The sequence below is a fragment of the Bos indicus x Bos taurus genome, chromosome 4 (genome assembly GCF_003369695.1).
Source record: "Bos indicus x Bos taurus breed Angus x Brahman F1 hybrid chromosome 4, Bos_hybrid_MaternalHap_v2.0, whole genome shotgun sequence".
In the NCBI taxonomy this organism is placed as follows: Eukaryota; Metazoa; Chordata; class Mammalia; order Artiodactyla; family Bovidae; genus Bos; species Bos indicus x Bos taurus.
Genome location: NC_040079.1, coordinates 99,068,106 through 99,091,365, shown reverse-complemented (window position 1 = coordinate 99,091,365; position 23,260 = coordinate 99,068,106). Strand labels below are relative to the sequence as shown.

Here is a 23,260-nt window from a genome sequence, read left to right as displayed (position 1 = left end):
AGATCTATAAAAACTGAACGTACTAGTGCGTTAATTAATAGGTTAATTCAGTAACTTTCAATGTGTCCAGCACTGTGTAAGGCATTTTTGCATAGGAATAACTTAAGGAACTTCCCTGAAAGTTTACAGTCTCAATGATGCAATGAAACAAAAGTGATAGAACACAGGTAAAATGTGATGAGCGCCAGGAAAGAGACACGAAGTGTCTGTGGTCACTGGGAAGCAGAAGAGCCTTGATGGAAAAACAGGAAAATGAAGGGAGTTGGGAGGGATTGTGTGATAGAAACTCATGGGAAATGTGGAAAGTTTAGAGCACAGTAGCCAGCAGGACCTGAAGATATAACTCGACCTAAATTTGGGCTTTGCAAGTGTGGTTAAAGAACCCTTGTCAATGCAGTAGACACAGGAGATGGGAGTTCGATCTCTGGGTTGGGAAGATCCCCTGGAGGAGGAAATGACAACCCACTCCAGGATTCTTGCCTGGGAAAAATCCCCTGGACAGAGGAGCCTGGCGGGCTACTGTCCACGGAGTAGCAAAGAGTCAGATATGACTAAGCACCAGCACACCATTAGACCTAAATTTGGGTGAATTCGTGAGTTTTATTCAGAAAAACAGATTGAGAGGACATTCCAAGAGGGAGAGCTGAAAGTTCAAGGGAAGAGAAAGCCTGACTAAAGGAAGTCAGTTGAGAGGAAGATGAAAGAGAATAGAGTTAAAATCAGCCTGGTATGAGAAGGGGCATAGCGTAGAAGTGAAGAAACAGGCCAGCTGAGAGGAAGAAAAGGGAAACAGGAAGAAGTGGGCCCAAAACAGGAGAACAGAGGAAGAGTTATCTTCCCTGGCCTCTCCCTCAGTGTCTTTCCATAATACCCTCGCATATCTCAGATCTTTTTATTGGATTATTTTTTTGTTGTATTTCCTTTACAAAGTAAGCATTTGTTGCATGTCATTCAGAAGTTGTTGCATTGGTTCTTCCTGAAAAAAACATTTTGGTTTTGTACCTAGCAGTTTAAATGCATCTACCAGCTAGTCTGTGCTGGGTTCTATTTCAAGGCACTGTGAATCCAAAAAACTGGGTGAGCGTATACAACATACAATACAAAGAACTTATACACTGGCTGCGGAGGATGCTGAGAAACTGGGGTTTTATACATCGCTTGTGGTGGGGGTGGAATATAAAGTGTACAACCATTATGGAAAAGACTTTGGCAGTTTCTTATGAAACTGAGCATGCAACTTCCATGTGATTCAGCAGTTACATTCACAGGTATTTAATCCAGAGAAATTTCATTTTCATGCAAGAACCAGTACACTGATGTCATAGCAAAATTTCAGTCAGCCCACATAACTTTCAACAGGTTACTGATTAAACAAGTGGCACGTCTATACCAAGGACTACTACTCAACATAAAGGAACAAACTTTTTTAAAATTAATTATAATGTTATGTTAGTTTCTACTGTACAGCAAAGTGAATCAACTATACATACATATATATACACATACTCTTTTTTTTTTTTTAATTTCCTTCCCATTTAAGTCGCCACCAAGCACTGAGTTCCCCGAGCTATCCAGTTACATTCTCATTAGTAATCTAGTGTATACATCGTGTCAATAGCGTATATGTGTCAATCGCAATTTCCCAACTCATCCCACTCTCCTTCCCCACGTGGTGTCCATACATTTGTTCTCTGTGGCTGTCTCTATTTCTGTTTTGCAAATAAGATCATCTATACCATTTTTCTAGCTTCCACATATATGCACTAATATATGATATTTGTTTTTCTCTTTCTGACATCACTCTGGTTGAGAGCCCCAAACTCCGGATAAACACAAGTCAGACGAATCCCTTAGGGAATTATGCCTAATGGGAAGAAGAAAAACAACACCAGTAGGTCTCATGCTATATGATTCTACTCATATAACATTTTAAAAATCTAGATTCATTGCTACCAGAGGTTAAGGATGAGGTGAGGAAGGAGTAGTTCAGGTGGGAGGTGCGTGGAGTTTTAAAAAGACACCATGAGGGATTTTTTTGGTGATGGAACTATACAGTGTCTTGACTATGATGGTGGGTATGTAAATTTACACATGTGATAAAATTATATTTAACTAATGTACAAGTGCAGATGACTACAAGTAAAATTGGGGAAATATGAAAAGTGTATAAGTGGATTGTATCAGTGTCAGTATCCTGGTTGTGACAGTCTGTGCGTCCTGTACTTATATGCTTATACTTTAATGTGTGTATACTGAATTAGTGGAGAAGGCAATGGCACCCCACTCCAGTACTCTTGCCTGGAAAATCCCATGGATGGAGGAGCCTGGTGGGCTGCCGTCTACGGGGTCGCACAGAGTTGGACATGACTGAAGCGACTTAGCAGCAGCAGCATACTGAATTAGTATACATATAGTATACTAATTTAGTATACTAAACTATACATACTAAAGTTTTACAAAATGTTCTATTTGAGGAAACTTGGTCTATTGATCCATCTGTCGATTCTTCAACCAATACCACACTATCTTAATTAATTATTGTGCCTGTATAGGAAAACTTAATATCAGATAGAATTAGTTTTTTTACCTTATTTTTCTTTGTCAGGATTGCTTTAGCTGTTCTAGGGACTGTGCCTTTTCACATTAATTTTATGACAAACTCATGTAATCTGTAATAAACCTTGATAGGATTTTGACAGGAATAGCGTTAAGTCTATAGATCAATTTGGGGAAAATTGACATATTTATTATATTACAAGACTTATAATTCACGAACACTGTCTTTACTAAGGTCTTTGATTTTTATCATCATTTTGTAGTTGTTAGCATGTAGATCATGTACTTGTTTTGTTAAACATATTCCTGAGTATTTCAGTTTCTTTGAAGTGACTGAAAATGATATTGTGCTTTCAATTTCAATTTCTGCATGTTCATTGTTTCTATATAAAAATGAGACTGCTTTTTGTTATTGGTTAATATTTATCATGCTATCTTGCTGAATGCATTTATTCTAAAGGGTTTGTTTTATTCTTAGGATTTTCTATGCAGATTATCCTGTCATTTCTAAATAGACACATTGTTTTATTCCTTTACAATCTTTATGTTTTTTTATTTCTTTTTCCTACCTTTCTGCAATAGTTAGAACTGCCTGTGTTATGTTCATAAGAGTACTTGCCTTGTTCCCCATTATGGGGGGAAAGGATTCAGTCCTTGATCATTAAAAATTATGTTAGCTTTATGTTTTTTGAAGATGCTGTTTATTAAGTTGAGCATTTCCCCCCGTATTCTAGACTTGCCGAGAGCTTTTATCATGAATGGATATTCCATTAACCTAGTCATTAAACCTCTCTTTTTATTATGTTTTATATATAAAATCCGGAGAAGGCAATGGCACCCCACTCCAGTACTCTTGCCTGGAAAATCCCATGGACGGAGGAGCCTGGTGGGCTGCAGTCCATGGGGTCGCGAAGAGTCGGACACAACTGAGCGACTTCACTCTGACTTTTCACTTTCATGCATTGGAGAAGGAAATGGCAACCCACTCCAGTGTTCTTGCCTGGAGAATCCCAGGGACGGGGGAGCCTGGTGGGCTGCTGTCTATGGGGTCGCACAGAGTCGGACACGACTGAAGCACCTTAGTAGCAGTAGCAGCATATATGAAATCATCACATCCTCGAAACAATTTCAGGAAGTTTATAGCATATGGCTTCCCAGGGTGCTCAGTGGTAAAGAATCTGCCTGCAGTGCAGGAGATGCAAATTAGATCCCTAGGTCGGGAAGATTCCCTGGAGAAGGAATTGACAACTCACTCCAGTATTCTTGCCTGGAAAATCCCATGGACAGAGGAGCTTGGCGGGCAACAGTCCATGGGTGTTACAAAAGAGTCATACACGACTTGGAGACTAAACAAACATACAGCATATGTACAAATAAAATATAACACAATGTAATGTAAATAACGTAACATAAAAGAATATAACATGAAAGGCATTGGGAAAATCAGCATGGGAAAAATAAATGAAATCATAAGAACTCATTCAGAACACTCAATAGTTTTTGAACACTTTGAGAATTTCATCATGCTATAACTGAATTTGATTCTAGTTTTTATATTCAAAGGCTAGTATTGGTTTCATTAAGACCTTTCAGCCTTTTTAGAAGACTCTGGTTTACTCATACTGACATTCCCTGGCCTGGCACAGTACATAAGCATCAACAAATTACAGGATAATTTAATTAACTTCAAGTTCATTCATTAATCACATACCTATCCATCTGTATCTACCTCAAGAAACTCAGATTTCAACCTGTTCTCAAGTAGGAATACGTGTATCAGATGCATCATCCTTAACACCTTTCCTATTAAGGTTGATTTAAGTTTCCCTCCTTTAACATCTTTGCCTTCATTGATAATCTGATTTATGGATGGGGAAGTAGACAGAAGAATGACACTCGAGCTCTTTCAGACTGCAAAACTGCATGTGCTTTTTATGTGTGTTAAGTAATTTCCTTTGACCACAATGAGTTCATAAAATTGATATCTAGCTACTGATTTTCTTTTTTCCTGAGAAGATAGCACACCAGTCTTCTTTGAGAGTAAGAGAGGAGTTATAAATAAATCCAATCCTTTCTTTAATATACTTGACTGACTTCCTTTCTTCAACTTTAGTGAATACTCCTAATTGGGGTTCCAGATGAACTCTAGTATTGTTACAGCTTTTAAATGTTTATGTGTCAATTATCCAGGGAGGAAAATTACATTCCCCAGTCACCTCAAAATGTTACTGCTAGTGAGAGTCTGAGTTTAAAAAACCTACTAGTACTGTAGTTTCTAAGATCTGTGCCTCAGAGTCACAGAAACCTGTCTTAGAAACCTGGGCTGTGTCTGCCAAAGGTCAACTTTATGACCTCAAGGAAGTTACTTTTTCTCTCTAAGCCTCCATGTCCTCTGCTGTAACATGGTAGAAAATGATTTTGGCTACGTTGGGTCATTTGAAGATTAAAGCAGATCATTAATGTAAAACACTAGCACAGTGTCTGGCCCATAGCAAGGGTGCTATAAATGTATATTAGCTACTATTATTTCTAGAGTCATTAACGGTTTTCACACAGGTTAGGTATAGTAAAAGTTTTTAAATGTCTTTTAAATTTTGAGGTCCTCTCAGGACTGTCCTCGACGAAGGCAATGGCATCCCACTCCAGTACTCTTGCCTGGAAAATCCCATGGACGGAGGAGCCTGGTGGGCTGCAGTCCGTGGGGTCGCTGAGGGTCGGACACAACTGAGCGACTTCACTTTCACTTTTCACTTTCATGCATTGGAGAAGGAAATGGCAACCCACTCCAGTGTTCTCGCCTAGAGAATCCCAGGGACGGGGGAGCCTGGTGGGCTGCCGTCTATGGGGTCGCACAGAGTCAGACAGGACTGAATCGACTTAGCAGCAGCAGCAGCAGCAGCAGCAGCAGGACTGTCCTGGTTCTGATATTTGTGTACACTGAGGACACTGGGTCTTAAGAATTGGTGTTTTGACCTCAGTGAGGTGGCCTGGATCAGATCTGTATTAGAATTATGAAAGTTAAATGTGTGTAATATGTTAAATTCCCAGGATGATACTGTATATGTTAACATTCAAAAGATGTGAGCATGCTGCTGCTTTTATTCTCCCTTTTCCTTCAGAGAATATTATCTGATGCCAGTAAGACAGTCAAGTGGGGACACTGGGACTCAAACACAGGGGAAAGCTTAAGATATGAGGGAAATATCAGCTCTGTAGTCCTAGAAGTGATCTTTATATTTATCTTGAGAACACAGTTTCTGGACTTAAAAAAAAAAATGTATTGGCATATCCCAACCATCTGTACTGTTCTAGGGTTTTATCGCTTAGGAGTGAATATGATTTGAACTTAATACATTTTTGTTGTTGTTCAGTTGCTAAGCTGTATCTGACTCTTTTGTGACCCCATGGACTCTAGCCCATCGGGCCCTGTGTCCATGGGATTTTCCAGGCAAGAATACTGGAGTGGGTTGCCATTTCCTTCTCCAGAGAATCTTTCTGACCCAGGAATCGAACCCACATCTCCTGTATTGACAGATGGATTCTTTACCACTGAGCCACCAGGGAAGCCTCATTTTTAAAGTTGTCAAATTCAGAACCAGACAGATCCATCTCTTGATCTTAAACATGGTGCTAAAGTAAATTGCTTGAGAAAATTGGATTCCAAAGATTACATGGGGAGAATTTTGAAGTGTGACCATATTCCATTGAAGTTCAGAGAAGCCCAAATAAAGAATTATAGACTAACTGACAGCTGTGGGTTGAGCTTTTTGACAGGGCTATTGAAGATTATGACTTTGGAGGAATTAAGGTGCTTGGCAGTGGAAAGAATCAAAACATGTGAAATTCCTTAAAAATGTATTGACTTAATTATGCCTATGTTACACATACTTATTAAAAAAAAACCTTTATACTTAAAAAAATAGAGATAAGGTCAAGTTACATTAATTTTCCTGTTCTCAAAGTGTTGTTTAGTTCTGGCCTATGATGTTTGTATTCCTTACAAATATTAATATATTGACATGTTGGAAAGCTGGAGATTAATGCTGAGAAAGGCTAAGACAACTGAAAAATGTTTTGATAGCCTGATCTTATTGACTGTAACAAATGAATCTGAATCCTACTGGAATATATTGTTATATCATCTTGAACGTATTTGGACAGTGGTGATTCTTTTAAGGTTTAAAAAAAAAAACTGGAAAGCAGATACAGAGAATTTCTTTTACTTATTAGCAAAATAGTATTTTATATTGAATCATTTCTGCAGAAAAATTGTTCTGTTGAAGATGAACAATTTATACATAAATTTATGGTTCAGTTCAGTCACTCAGTCATGTCCGACTCTTTGCGACCCCATGAATCACAGCACGCCAGGCCTCCCTGTCCATCACCAACTCCTGGAGTTCACTCAAACTCATGTCCATTGAGTCGGTGATGCCATCCAACCATCTCATCCTCTGTCGTCCCCTTCTCCTCCTGCCCCCAATCCCTCCCAGCATCCGGCTCTTTTCCAATGAGTCAACTCTTCGCATGAGGTGGCCAAAGTATTGGAGTTTTAGATTTAGCATCAGTCCTTCCAATGAACACCCAGGATTGATCTCCTTCAGAATGGACTGGTTGGATCTCCTTGCAGTCCAAGGGACTCTCAAGAGTCTTCTCCAACACCACAGTTCAAAAGCATCAATTCTTCAGCACTCAGCTTTCTTCACAGTCCAACTCTCACATCCATACATGACCACAGGAAAAACCATAGCCTTGACTAGACGGACCTTTCTTGGCAAAGTAATGTCTCTGCTTTTGAATATGCTATCTAGGTTGGTCATAACTTTCCTTCCAAGGAGTAAGCATCTTTTAATTCCATGGCTGCAATCATCATCTGCAGTGATTTTGGAGCCCAAAAAAATAAAGTCTGACTCTGTTTACCCTGTTTTCCCATCTATTTCCCATGAAGTGATGGGACCGGGTGCCATGATCTTCGTTTTCTGAATGTTGAGCTTTAAGCCAACTTTTTTACTCTCCACTTTCACTTTCATCAAGAGGCTTTTGAGTTCCTCTTCACTTTCTGCCATAAGGGTGGTGTCATCTGCATATCTGAGGTTATTGATATTTCTCCTGGCAATCTTAATTCCAGCTTGTGCTTCTTCCAGCCCAGCATTTCTCATGATGTATTCTGTGTAGAAGTTAAATAAGCAGGGTGACAGCCTTGAGGTACTCCTTTTCCTATTTGGAACCAGACTGTTGTTCCATGTCCAGTTCTAACTGTTGCTTCCTGACCTGCATATAGGTTTCTCAAGAGGCAGGTCAAGTGGTCTGGTATTCCCATCTCTTTCAGAATTTTCCACAGTTTATTGTGATGCACACAGTGTAATTCAAAGATAGTTTCTGAGTTTTTTCTTATCAGACATTCTGCCTTAATCCTGTTTCTCAGTTGACAAATGAGATACTGTCATTTGCTCTTTTAGGAAAGGAGTGTACTCAGGATGAAAGCACAGCAGCTGCCATCTTTACTGTTCAGATGGATGACTATTTGGGTGGCAAACCTGTGCAGAACAGAGAACTTCAAGGCTATGAGTCTACGGATTTTGTTGGCTACTTTAAAGGAGGTCTGAAATACAAGGTAAGCAGCTCCCTCAAATTGTTTTATGACCCCCTTTCTCTTCCTATGCATCCATACCTCATGTCTTGATAGAATAAAAGTTCATTGAGGGCAGGTTTTTTTTTTTTAATTGGAGGATAATTGCTCTACAATATTGTGTTGGCTTCTGCCATACAACAATGTGAATCAGCCATAAGTATACACATGTCCTCTCCCTCTTGAACCTCCCCTCCGTGCCCCCGCCACCTCGTCCCACCCCTCTAGGTTGTCACAGAGCTCCGGGTTGAGCTCCCTCTGCTTGTACAGCAGCTTCCCACTGGCGGGCTGTTTTACACATGGTAGTTAGTATATGTCAATGCTGCTTAAACCCAGTGAAGTAATTCAGAAAGAGGGCAGGGTATTTCGTTTTCATTTTAATCTATTTTGTTCACTGATATAGCCCCAGGACTCTCTAGACACATAATAGGTGCTTGATAAATGTTTGTGGAATATATGGTATAATGTGTGACATATTCTGACTTAATCTCATTTGGCAGGGTAATTTTTAATGAAGGTAAGTAAATATAGGCAACGAGGGCATTAGTAGTGTTTATTTTTTGCTATTCTAAAGAATCACTGAATTTGCTACAAATAACCCATGACTCAGGAATTTCAGTTCTGGAACATATGAATTCAGTATTTATAGCAAGTATAACTTCAGTTAATACATAGAACTATACATACATTTCCCAAATAGCTTAGTTTGATCCTAGAAATGTTAAAAGTGAAACCACTGAATTGAACATATGCATGGTTCAGCCTCACAAACTCCTACATATACACTGGCATACACACATACCCACACACGCACACACACACTCACACACACTCACAGAGTTTATGTGTTTGGCCTGAAACTCATTATCAAATGACTTTACTTTGGAAATAAACAAGTAAAATATCAGATAATTAACTATCTCTATACCTTTAAGGCAACTTTCAGTAAAGGATAGCTTTTTCTGGAATTCTCTCAGTGACCCTTGCAGATTGTCCATTTTTCATTATTCCCCATGCCCCGGAGAATGTTCAGTTAAAGTGTGAGGAATACCTTCCCTACAAACACCCCAGAAACAATCTTTTTAAAATCAAAAGTGCTTCAGCAGGTATTCTGTGAGACCCTGCCACTCCGCCCCTCCAGTATATTAGCCCTGTGGAGACCTAAAACCTCAGAAGTAAACTACTAAACTAGAATTCTGACTCTAATCTAGAGACTATTAAATATGAAACTATTGCCCTTTATTTAATTCACATGAGTTATTTTATGTCAAATGATCCTGAAGTCCCCTGTATATCAATGAATCCAAGATTTAGAATAAGCTGGAGCTTGTATTACTAAATGCATGTACTGTACCATCATCCTGATTATGAACCCATTTCTGTCACATGTGGCTTGTTTGCCACAGGGAAACAGGTTTTCTGTGCTCAATTTCCTCAAATGTGCAACAGGATAACAACAGCTTTCTTGTGTAGGTGTCATAAGGATTAGATTAAATGATAAAAATGTGTATGTTATAGTGCATATGCAATCATTTGAGACTCATGCTATCATTAATTCTTCTGGTATTAGTGGGTCTTTTGAAATCAAATTTCTGGAAATATATTTTAAAGTGGACATGATAAAAGTAATTTTACAGTTATTGAATAATTGTCTTCTAATTGTCAACATTAAAACCACCACAGATCAGCATTTTTAAGAAAGAGGATATTTGCACATAGAGGTCAAATTTATCAGCAAAAAAATCAGTTTACTATCTTATCATTAGTGACATTAACCAGATGGTAACATGTGTAGTTGTAGCTAGACTTGATAGGAGATGTGGAAACAGAGATCATTTTACCACCCAGAACTTTAGCAAAGATTATTATGTTATGCTTAATTTCATGCTTTTAGGGATGTACTAAGCACTTCACATGTGTCATCTCATTTAACTGAAAAAAGCAGCCCTGTAGTACAGTTTCTACCATTATCATCCTATTAAGATAAGTAAATGGAAGCTTAGAGAGCCTAATTTGTGAAGGTCTCACTTTTCACTTTCATGCATTGGAGAAGGAAACGGCAACCCACTCCAGTATTCTTGCCTGGAGAATCCCAGGGACAGAGGAGCCTAGTGGGCTGCCGTCTATGGGGTCGCAGAGTCGGACACGACTGAAGTGACTTAGCAGCAGCAGCAGCAGCAGTAGCAGCATAGGAACTATATGACTGAACTGGGTGACCGACTCCAGTGCCTAAGCTAGTAACCATGGTATTATGATGCTTTCAATATAAGTAAATGGTTCAAACATCTGGATGAATTTTTATTTAAGAATACTCTTTGAAAAGGATATTGTGTCTATTTGAAATGAGTAAAATTTGGCAAAGTCTACCATTACCAAGTCAGCAATGGTCACATTTAGTTGCCATATGCAGTATAAAGATGTAGCTAGGAAACGGTGAGACCATCTTCCCATGTCCCATGTCATTTAATTGACTTGTATTTTTTTTTCTCTGTGAGGTTTTATAGGGAGATGGGGTGGAGTTATAGAGGATGACTTACTTACTTACTATTGCTTCCTTTCGGAGAAGGCAATGGCACCCCACTCCAGTACTCTTGCCTGGAAAATCCCATGGACAGAGGAGCCTGGTAGGCTGCAGTCCATGGGGTCGTTGAGGGTCGGACACAACTGAGCGACTTCCCTTTCACTTTTCACTTTTGTGCATTGGAGAAGGAAATGGCAACCCACTCCAGTGTTCTTGCCTGGAGAATCCCAGGGACGGGGGAGCCTGGTGGGCTGCCGTCTATAGGGTCGCACAGAGTCGGACACGACTGAAGCGACTCAGCAGCAGCAGCAGCATTGCTTCCTTTATTATCTCTCTGGCTAAGCCCCTGTCCCAGCTTGAACAGGACCCAGCCCCAACTGTAGTTGTAAGTAGCAACAATTAGACATCTGTCAGCCAGTAAAACTGTATTTATGGTGCCCTTGGTTTAGAAGATCATCCACCTTGCTTTCATTCTATAAAGTAGGTAGAAGGAGACTGGGAGTTTCTAGGGTTCATTCAAGCAATGCTCACAGAAGAATTACTTTCTGATATGGATATATATGAAACTTTAGTTTTTTGTTCATTTTTGGCATCAAATATTAGAGACAAAATTAATTTTTAAAACTACCATTAAATGTTCACATACTATATATATATCACTCTGATAGTTCACCATATGAAATTATCCTAATATTATATATTTATTTTCAGCCTAATTCAACTCTATATTTTATGACTTTTTTTTTTTCAGAACACAGTGTTCTTACACTATTTTTTGTTATCAGATCACAGTATAATTCTTATTTTAAAAAATTAAAATGGCAAAACATAATATGTAGATGATAAACTTTATTTTTATTTTATACTACTTTGTGCTGTCAAGAAATATGGCAATCCTTTTAAAATTATGAACTGGGAAATTATTATGTATTTGTAAAAGCTTGTGGTTATAGTTATCCTGAAGTCAACATTTAAGCCCGTACTAATAAAACCTTTATATTCATGAGGGCCTTTTGGAAAAGCAGAGAAGTCTGAAAGTCATTGGAAATTTAAAGAATGTGCTATTAATTATATATGAAGCTTGACCTCTTTCTTTGGATTTATTGTATATGTTGATGTAATAAACTTGAAATCTGGATTATTTAATAGACTTCATTTTTTAAAGATTTTGTTTTGATGTGAACCATTTATTTTTAAAGGCTTTATTGAATTTGTTACAATATTGTTTCTGTTTTATGTTTTTGGTTATTTGGCCCCAAGGATCTGGGATCTTAGCTCTCCAACCTAGGATTGAACTCGAACCCCTGCATTGGAAGGCAGAGTCTTAACTACTGGACTCCGGGGAAGTCCCAATTTATACAGCTAATTTTCTTTCCATATTATCATGGGAGGATTTTGATCAATAAATAACAGATTTATTTCCACTGCACCTTTATTTTGTACATTACCTCATAGTTAATTATGGAAGTAAATAAATATTAACCACTGGACTCTGGGGAAGTCCCAATTTATACGGCTAATTTTCTTTCCATATTATCATGGGAGGATTTTGATCAATAAATAACAGATTTATTTCCACTGCACCTTTATTTTGTACATTACCTCATAGTTAATTAGGGAAGTAAATAAATATTATTGTCCCTAACATTTTAATTCAGGAAAAGAATAAAAAGCTTGAAAAAGCTGAAAGCTAATTTCAAATGATGCAAGAAGATGTGCTTGATACAGTTCATCTTTATTTCTCCCCATTTCTTAGTTCAACGTGGTTGGACTTTGATTTTCTTTCTGTTTTGGTGGGGATATGCCACCAATTTAGACTGTAAATACTTAGGCCTGGCATGTTTTATACTCTTTTTACCTAAATAAATAGATAAATAAGACATGTGATGATTATTTAATGCAAAATCAAGGACTAAGATTAGAAGCAGCCCATACCTGGCAAGCACTCAGGTCTCTCCTCTGTCTTGAGGCTGTGACCATGGGAATTTCACGCTGCCTGGTTCCCGGGCCCTCCTTCGTGTATGCTTGTGACCTCTGACTCTCTAACCTCCTGTCACCTTTTCCTCTGAAATCCTTATCTGCCTTCTCATTCAGTGCTTTGAGAATCATTAGTTCCCCAAAGGAAAAGAATAACAACTCTTTTCTGTTTATGTAGCAGGTTTTATATACTGAGGGTTTTCTGTAAATATTTGCGGTATTAACAGGAATGGTTAAAATAGGAAGGACAAAGAGCCCACAACAAAACAATTACCTATTGATTTGCCTGTTGGAAATTCTCTTCTGCATATTTAATTTTTCACACGCCCTTGGCTGTTTTCTCTTGGCCTAGCAAGCAGTTTGGTACCAACACCAGCGGTTTTCTAAGCTGCCGTGTCAAAGCCTCAGCTGTTTTGTTTTGTTTTCTTTCTCTCACTGATCAGGCTGGCGGTGTGGCATCTGGACTCAATCATGTGCTTACAAATGACTTGACTGCTCAGAGGCTCCTGCATGTGAAAGGTCGGAGAGTCGTCAGGGCCACGGAAGTTCCCCTAAGCTGGGACAGTTTCAACAAGGGTGACTGCTTCATCATTGACCTTGGCACTGTAAGTGTTATGCTTACCTGGAGATGTCTAGAGAAAGGTAAATTGTCTTCAGATCAAATCAGATGTATGTGTTGTGGAATATACTCACTTTTTCTACACACTAGAAAGTGGTCATGGCTACGTGACATGCAGTCATATCATATGACTAGTTGGCAAGTATTTAAATGACACATAAAACTTCAGAAGTTTTTATTTCTTTTGATAAACTTAATTAGAATGGAGTAATGATTTAGTTCTTCCTACCATAGAACAGAAATTGAATAATTCTTAATATAGTTCCCCTTCTTCTTGAACAGAGCTTCCTCTAATTATTTTTGTCCTGAAATATGTGTGGGAAAACATTGCATGAGGGGGAAATTGATTCCCCCAGGAAGCAAAGATTCTAGAATTTAACATGGACATAGGATGAGTGTAAATAGCCTGCCTGAAGAGTGTAGGGAAAGTATTTCAACAAATACTAATATAGCCCATATAGCCACACACATAATACTATTTCGTACTTGTTAATTCTCTCGGAATTGTTAGAAGAAAAGGCACAAGTACAAATGTCTAGTATTATCTTAGTGGGATGGGCAATATCTGACTTAAGTCTTTAAAACTTTGTAAGGTTTCAAAAGTAGAAGGAAAAAAAAAAAAAAAGTAGAAATAAAGGGTATTTCCTGCTACTGGAAACCACGTGCAGTGGCAGGGTTGCCCTTTTCTTCTCCAGGACATCTTCCCAAACCAAGGATCAAACCCGTGTCTCCTGCATTGCAGGTGGATTCTCTACTGCTGAGCCACCAGGGAACAGTGATTCCTACCTAAGTATTTTGTTTTACTGCCTCTCCTTAGGCAGTATGTTGGGGAAGAGCATCAGTCAGAGGCCAAAAGAGTTTATTTCATGTATATAGAAAGACGTGATACCAAGGAATTTAAAAATGGAACTACACAAAGCTCAGTGTGAGCAGTATTAAGCTGGCAGGAGCACAGAAATTGAATATGCTAAGGTTATAAATGGTTTGGAGAATGACCCAAATTGTAAACTTCATTGGGTTCTCTAAGTTAGGGACACCTCACTCCAGTGTTCTTGCCTGGAGAATCCCAGGGACGGGGGAGCCTGGTGGGCTGCCGTCTATAGGGTCGCACAGAGTCGGACACGACTGAAGCGACTAGCAGCAGCAGCAGCAGTGTATAATCTGACTGTCTTAGATTATACAAGCTGTGTGCATAGTTGAGATTATGCTACTAATGCCCAAAGTACAATTCCCAGTGTTACATTTAGACATCTACATGCAAAATGGCAGTATTCTTGCCCTGTATTTCACAGTGAATTTCATGGAAATGTCCTTTTCAACTTTAGATACTGTCCTATTGCCCTAACCAGACTGAAGTCCTAACCTTCATGCTGCTGCTAAGTCACTTCAGTCGTGTCCGACTCTGTGCGACCCCATAGATGGCAGCCCACCAGGCTCCCCCGTCCCTGGGATTCTCCAGGCAAGAACACTGGAGTGGGTTGCCATTTCCTTCTCCAATGCATGAAAGTGAAAAGTGAAAGTGAAGTCACTCAGTCGTGTCTGACCCTCAGCGACCCCATGGACTGCAGCCTTCCAGGCTCCTCCATCCATGGGATTCTCCAGGCAACAGTACTGGAGTGGGGTGCCATTGCCTTCTCCACCTAACCTTAATATCTAGGCAGAAAACAGATGCTATTCTCTCTCTGCACTCACCAGCAAACAAAACCATGGCATATAAATAGATGATCAGGTGTATTAAGCTGTGCAGTTCCAAAGACAGTCATAGCACTTGGAATCTCTCACAGCTAATGTACAATAATTAATTTTCTGTCTTAACTACTTATATTTTATAGCCCTTTATCCCCTTATAATTTACAAAGTATTTTTATATATAAGGTGATATGGTTCATGGAAAAAGCGGGCCTCAATTTTCATCAAGTTGAATATAATCTCAGGTTCTCATCTACAAATTTGGGTATTTGATTAGATGTGCTCTGGGGTCTGTAAATACTTCCCATTGATACTGTAATTCATCATTGCCATTACTTGAAAATATTTCCTTCCTAAAAAAAATATTTTATATATAATGTATTTGTTTTACAAGTGCAATAATCTCTTTGTCATGAATAGTGTCCAGTTGAACTTTTCAACTCTCTACTCTTTTATGTTGAGCAAGTCATTAACCTCTTCCAGCCTTAACTTCCTTGTTTTTGTTTTTCATCTTGACTGTGGTTTCTAGTGACATACTGATCTCAGCTGATGGTGATTCAGTCCCGTCTGACACACAATCATATCTGGAAATGACAGTTACCATTCCAGTTTCCAGAGAAAACCACCTTAAAATATGTGAGAAAGTCACTTGCATTAAAGCAGGTTGAGCGGCGATCTGGAACGAGACCTGAATTTTTCTATTCATAGTTTACATCCTACCAAGTGTGAAATGGCTCTATAACAGAGTATCTTGCAACAGTTTCAGAATCTGCTTAACTCAGAATAGATTATGTCTAATCTGGCTTAGAATCTACTGAAATTAGTATTAGTAATGAAATTATTTGGCTTCCCTGGTGATTTAATGGTAAAGAGTTTGCCTGCAGTGTAGGAGACACGGAGATGCAGGTTTGATCCCTGGATTCAGAAGATCCCCTGGAGGAGAAAATGGCAACCTACTCCAGTAGTCTTGCCCAGAAAATCCCATGGACAGAGGAGCCCAGTGGGCTATAGTCCATGGGGTTGCAAAAGAGTTGAACACGACTGAGCTTATTATTTTATTGAATAAGTATTGAATTTCCATAATGGGCTGCATAGTTCAGTGCTGTGCTAGACTGATTATAGCTCTGGTAACATGCTGTCTTTCCATAGGTAATACCTGTCATAGGAATATTCCCCACAAATCCAGGCTCATGTCATAGGGAAGAGTCTCTATAAAAAGGTTCAAGGACATTGACCTATTTAATAGTCAATTTTCTTTATTTTATGTAGTTAATATTTCCAATGACTTTCAAGTTATCTCTTGCTCTCGTGGCTGATTAGAGACATTTGGGATAATTTTCTTGCATCAATACTTGAAGCTGATTCCCTCTTATGTTGTGGAACTTTCCCACCACTCCCAGAGATATCCTAGTAGGATTCAAGCTCTGAATTCCTAAGTATTTTAGAACAAACACTCACATGACCTGTGTTTATATTACTAACCTTTAACCAGTTGGTATGTCGCCAAAAGTTTCTAAAAGGTGATAAGATCTTGCAGTTACCTTGGGCACTTTAGTTTTGGGGTGTGTCATAGTCAACCAATCAGAATGAAATGAAAATCTCTGTCATAATATTTTAATAGCAGTTATTGAGTTAATTATTTTGTGACCACTTTCTGCTTTAGTTGTTACTTCATGTGTTTCATGAGCCAGGTATGAAGAAGATAGGTTGCACATCTAAAGCTGTCATTAGGCTAAAGCCACATGGCCAACACTAAGGTTATAGGTATAACCTAAATTCTGTGTCTTGATTGTTTTGGGGGGAAGTGAGCTTTTTTTTGGATAAACAATCACTAGTATTAAGGTGATGTGGCATATACCTTAGTAACATTTGGTGTGATAGGATTTTAGACTACAGTAAATATTCCCTAGGGGCTTATCTGGTGGCTCAGAAACAAAGAACCTGTCTGCCAGTGCGGGGATGAGGGTTTGATCCCTGGGTCAGGAGGATCCCCTGGAGAAGGAGATGGCAACCTGCTCCAAGATTTCTTGCTTGGGAAATCCCATGGACAGAAAAGGCTGGCAGGCTATAGTCCATAGGGTCGCAAAAGAGTTGGACATGATTGAGTGACTGAACAACAACGACAAAATATTCCCTAGACATGACAGCATAATCTTTCCAACCTAAAGCATGAAATTGTAAAATTATTTATTTAATCACTTTGGAAGTTAAGAAAATTATCATTTTAGAGGATGATTTGGATAAGTTGTCTTATATTTAGTGTATTTTCAGTAAATAATATGAGACATGGGTAGATTTCAGCAATTTGGAATTTACCGAATTATTGGAAAAATGCTTTTGAAATATATGTTCTAATGTTGCTGAATTTATGAATCATTACTCTCCCACTATTTTTAAAGATATGAGGAATTTGTAGAAATTAATAACATCACAGCTTAATATTGCAACAGAACATCTATAACCCGGGAATGTGAGTGATAATGAAAAAAAGCCCATATTCTCAAAGTTTGGGATCTGAAGTTAACTCTTTTAGAAGTGTATATCAGAGCCAGTCACTAGTGGAGAATTAGGTTTCAGAGAAATAGGAATCTGTGCTGAATGTTTTTTTTCTTGTTGGTTATCCATTTTATTTATTTTTAAAAATGTATTTATTTTAAATTGAAGGATAATTGCTGTGGTGGGTTTTTAATCATGATGTTCTGCATGTTCCGTTCCCGTGTTAACTTATTTGGTCAGTTATGCAATATTGCCCTACTGCCTTGCTATTTATAATCTATCCTGCCCTCTCCCATAGTCAGTCATCTGCTTCAAGAAAGCAGCCTGCACTTCCTCATTGACCAGACGTGGCCTTCAACCCACGTCTTCTGACTTTCACTCCCACCGTTTCTTTGAAACTGTACTTCCTGTGAGCATCAATGCCTTCTGCTAAATCCATGCCTTCTGCTAAATCCAGTGAACTCATCTCTTCTACTTGCCTCCTATGCTGCAGTTCACACTGCGTTGTTGTCATTAAAGCACATCAGATTATCCCACCCACCCCCGCCCCCATCCCAGAGGAAGTATATGGAATGTTAATGGCCTGGGATGGGGAGAGGGTTGAGAATGAAAGTGTGAGTCTGGTTTGCAGTCTTCAGCCTCCCTCCTTCCTAACCTTCCCAGAGGTATTGACATTTCACTGAATCTTAACTGCTGGGCTTTGACCTCTATCCTAAGGCATTTGCTGGAAAGTATCCTCACTTTGGTCTTTTGAGATGCCCACATCTCCACGGCACAGCCCTTCCTGGTCTGTCAGCCACAACTGTACCCACCCTTAGGCGTTCTGCTTAGTTTTTCCTGTGCCACATACAAGTTTCGGGGACAGCGTGTCCAAGTTGTTCCCAATACCTGTTAGTCCAACTGCCTGGACACTGTCCAGAGTTGTTTCTGCTCTCATGCTCAGCATCACGGATAAATGTATGACAGAGATTACCAAGCTCTTCTCAAAGGTTCATTGCACCTGGTCATGTTTCCTAGTTTGCTTGTAATGTCCTACTCTTTTTGGACCAGACAAACTAGTCTTACACCATTTCACACTGCTGTCCTCTCGGTGGTTCCTGCAGTGCACTCTAGTCCCTAAGGCCAAGACCGTGGTTCTTGATATACAGATCTGACTTTCTAGACCACATCCTCACTCCTCCCCTGCAAAACCCTTAACTCTGGCAAAATCAAGTTTCTTTTAAATTAAAATTTTGTTGGCTTTCAGACTTTTGTCTCTACTATGACTTAAGGAGGCTAACTTTAAAACTGAAAACTGAGCAGAATCGTTTGTTCTGGATACATTTTTCCTTACTTCAAAGTACTCCACTAGATCTACTGGGGACAACAAGAAGAGAAATGGGCAAGATCAACCTAATTTTAAATCTGTAGAATTTACTCTGCAGCAAAAGTATGGACGGATGGCATTTAGTGTGTTCTTAGCATGTGTTGGGTGTTTGGAGTATAAAGATGAAAACCAGATAGCCTTTGACCTCAAGGTGCTGTGAAGTGATGAGAGACACAAACACATACACAAATCAGAGTCTGATCAGGTAGAATGTTAGAAGTGCTGGAACAGAGCTACGCACATGCTGTAACTGGAGAATCGATGAGGGCACTAACACAGATGGCTCACAAGGTATTAGGAATTATATTTTAATTCTCAATCATGGTTTCACACTGGAATCATTTAGAAGAGGTTTTAAGAGTACTGATACCTGTGATTGGATTCCTGGAATTCTGATTTTAAGGTTTTGGAATGGGCCTTTGGTATAGGTTCTTCTTTTTTTTTAACTTTTAACTTGTCACATGGAATTTTAGTTCCTTGACCAGTGATGAAACCCATGTTTCTGCATTGGAAGTGGGGAGTCTTAACCACTGGACTGCCAAAGAAGTCCTGATGTAGATTCTTTTTAAGCCCCACTCCCAGGTTATTGAACATTCCCATTTCAATATGGGAGATGCCTAAAGGTGCTGGGAAGTTCACAGTCGTATGTCTAAAGAACAAATAAGTCAGTTAAAAATAGTTGAGTCACCTACTTATGTGGCTGGTGGAAGTTATTTTAATAAGATGTGACTATAAGACTTCCTTGCTTTGCTAGGTACTTTGAGTAGGACACAATCTCGCCTTCTCTTCTTATGAAAAGTTTGCTCCAAAAGCTGTCACTTGGTCCCAATAAATGACATTACTGCTGCAGCAATGCTAGAGTTGTCCAAGTCATGTCCCCCTTTCTCCGTCCTCCAGTGCCCATCCAAAGGCGTGGTTGACCCTCCCTGTAGACTTTAGTCTTATAAATACCCCTCTGTTCTTCTCTGCTTCTCCATCAGCACTGCTCTGTCCTACCTCACATGCAATTCCTCCTTTCTGGTCGCCCAGCATTCTGTGACCATCCACACCCTCTGCACCCATCTTCTATCCTTCAGTCAGAGATGCTTTTAAAAACACATATGCATGTCATTGAAGGATATTGAGGTAGCCTGACTTTAAACAACAACAAAATAGAATATAAATGAACATTTGTTTATCCAAAAACTAAAAATCATGTTTTAAAGTTAAAAAAAAAATGGAGATTCTTGGAAATATTGTGCAAGTTAATATCTTTTTTAAAGCAATGTTTAAAGACCCTTCAGCCTAGAGGGGCATCTGAATTAACTTCTGTATTTGGTTAACTAGATCTAAGGAAAACTAGGGCTTCCCTAGTAGCTCAGTGGTAAAGAACCTGCATGCAATGCAGGAGAGATGGGTTTGATCCTTGGGTAGGAAAGATCCCCTGGAGATGGAAATGGCAACTTACTCCAGTATTTTTGCCTGGGAAAATTCCATGGACAGAGGAGCCTAGCGGGCTACAGTCCATGGGGTCACAAAGGAGCCAGACACGACTTAGTGACTAAATAACAACAAAGGGAAAACTAGGCACTGGAAACATAAAACCGATAGAAGCAAGGAGAGTAAGAGGTCTGCTCCTCCTACCCCCAGCTTTTATAAACTTTTAGATACGTTTAGAATAAATAGCTTGGAAAAAGGAACAAGTCCATGCTGAGTTCTTTGCCCATGAGTCACCATCACTGGAGGGTTCCTTTAAACTCAGCTTCTGAAATCTTGCCTCCCTTCAAGGGCATCATTAACCATTGTTTTATTTCTGCTCTTATTTCCTGTCCCCGAATGAGGTTTGGCTACACTTCGATGTGTGACTTGTTAGCTCTGACCATGTAGTTTAGAAGAAATTTTAGAAACCTCTGGTCTGCCTGCGGTGTGGTTGTTTCTATGAATACCACTCACTTACTTTTATTTCTTGTTACTGGTGGTCCAAACTAATTGCCAGTAACAGAGTGTTTTTACTCCCTTATTTCTTCCTTTTCCAACTATCCAGAATAATTTTACTTTCCTTAAATAGTTTGTACATTAAGAGTTAATTGTGGCTTCACAAGCTTCTACTTGAGGGTGTTCATGAGCAGTACATACATCAGCAAATTTCTGCCAAAATTTAAGTGGACTTCAGTCTGAATTGAATGGATAATTCCATATTTACAAGGAGTTTTTATGTCCTTTCCCCCCAAAAATGTAAAGTTTAGTGTTGAGTTATTAAAGTCTTTAGGATCTTAGAAGGTAAAATAGTTGCCTCTGAAACTGTATTTGCTTTATAATTTTTAGTGTCCAGTACACAAATCAGATTTACAAAAAGTTTATCTAACTCCCATTCATGTATTATAATCAAAACAATTTAAATTATAGTGAAAACTTTTTCTGTTTTAAGAATACACATCGGACTGGGCCAGCGGCCGGAAGCGGGGCCTAGGCGCGACCCACCCCCTGCCGGCTTCCTGGTATCCGCGCAGCTCCCCAGGCCAGGCAATGATTTTAGGAAAAAAAAAAAAAAAGAATACACATCAACCTATCACATCAGTTATATTTTTTAGCTCTGTGCAGAATTTCTTATTTTTTAGCCCTTGCCCTTTAAAAAAAGGTTAAGTTGAATTATAGGGGAGTTTTTTCAAGGATGGGGCCAATTGAGTACAAGGTTTCTTCATTTGCAGAGTGGTAAAGTAGTCTTAACCAACTGCCTCTGAATAGGGTGCGTGTTGGGCTAGTGCAGCTTATTAATAGTACTGCACACATGCATTTATTTCATCACTGTAGCACTCTGTTAAAATGAGACGTCTTAAACACATCACCCACATGTGGTAAAATATGAACTGCTCAAATTGAATGAATTGCTCAAATTCTGTTTAAAATTTGAAGTATGTTTTAATGTCCATAACTGAACAAACTATGTTTGTATAAAAAACATAGTATTGAATGAAAAGTGTTTTTTATTAACTTAAAAATTTTTTAATTTTATATTTTAATTAACTTTTTAAACAGTTCTGGCTTTTAGCAATTTAAAGTCCCCATTTTATTGCATTTCTTGTCTAAGTTAATCACTGAAAATTAAATGTAATAAATCAACTATGTTACTTCTAGAAATATCACAAAATAAGGTGCAAATAATAAAAGAGTAAGCATAATACACAACATCCATTTTCATGCTCAATAAGAAATTTTTTGGCAATGTTTTCTTTGATGATTTAGTCTTCTTTGAGTTAAAAGGAAAACTTTACTTTTAAAAGTTTTATCATTTTTATGAGTTTTTCCTAGATATATTTTTGCTATGTTAAAGGTTGAAAATTGTCTCTAAGCAATGGTGAGGAATATTTTCTAAAACTAAATTTATCTGTGAATTGATACTGCACATAAAAAAACTCTCAAAATAATATCATAAAAAATATTTTGGGGTCCAAGGAATATTATAAAATTCTATGTTAAATAATATTTATAAAATTATCATTAACTAGAATTCATTTTTAAACATATTTTACCAGACTTCCTTAATGATTTACAAACACTAATAAAAACTCAGTTCAGCCGCTCAGTTGTGTCCAACTCTTTGCGACCCCATGGACTGCAGCACACCAGGCTTCCCTGTCCATCACCAACTCCTCAAACTCATGTCCATCGTGTTGGTGATGCCATCCAACCATCTCATCCTCTGTCGTCCCCTTTTCCTCCTGCCTTCAATCTTTCCCAGCATCAGGATCTGTTCCAATGAGTCAGTTCTTTGCATCAGGTGGCCAAAGTATTGTAGCTTCAGTTTCAGCATGAGTCCTTACAATGAATATTCAGGACTGATTTCCTTTAGGATTGACTGGTTTGATTTCCTTACAGTTAGTGTGATTTTATATAATTTCTTTGAAGTAGATAAGAGGTCGTTTATAAAACTAGAGAGAATATCAACATCTATTGGATGAATATAAAAATACAGAGCAAATCAGTAATGAATGTGGCTAACAGTCTGAGAAATCTTGAGAGATAACTTCTTATCCATTTCTTATATTTCACTGTAATGTAAATATTAGAAGTTTGTTTTCTCAGATCTACTAAGAAAAAAATCAATTGCAAAATATCACGGAATAAGGAAGAAAAGGTACCTAAGCTGAGAGCCTAAGTGTACTGGCAGAGTAGCCTGCTTTGCTTCAAGGGGTAATTAGAAATGATAGATTCCCTGCAATACCTGCTGGGTGCAATTTGCTCCTAGAGACCAGCAGATGTTCCAGCCCTGGTTTAATGCTTAGAATTGTCAGGGGAGTGTCAGTAAATGCAGTTGCCTAGAACACATCTGAGAGTCCCTAAAGGGTAGGCTCAGGTATCCATATTAAAAAAAAAAAAAAAAAAATCACTATCCTACTCTAACATCTGATTTTAATGCTCAGTGATTAG

At 38.6% G+C, this 23,260-nt stretch overlaps 1 protein-coding gene across 1 annotated transcript in view; it reads left to right on the top strand.

The window, feature by feature from the left end:
• Nucleotides 1-23,260, top strand: part of SCIN (scinderin) — a 77,945-nt gene that overhangs the window by 1,919 nt on the left and 52,766 nt on the right. Inside the window, exons 2-3 of the mRNA XM_027540046.1 lie at nucleotides 8,016-8,170; nucleotides 13,127-13,288. Coding sequence (XP_027395847.1) covers nucleotides 8,016-8,170; nucleotides 13,127-13,288 — 317 coding nt within the window. The remainder of the gene's footprint in view (nucleotides 1-8,015; nucleotides 8,171-13,126; nucleotides 13,289-23,260) is intronic.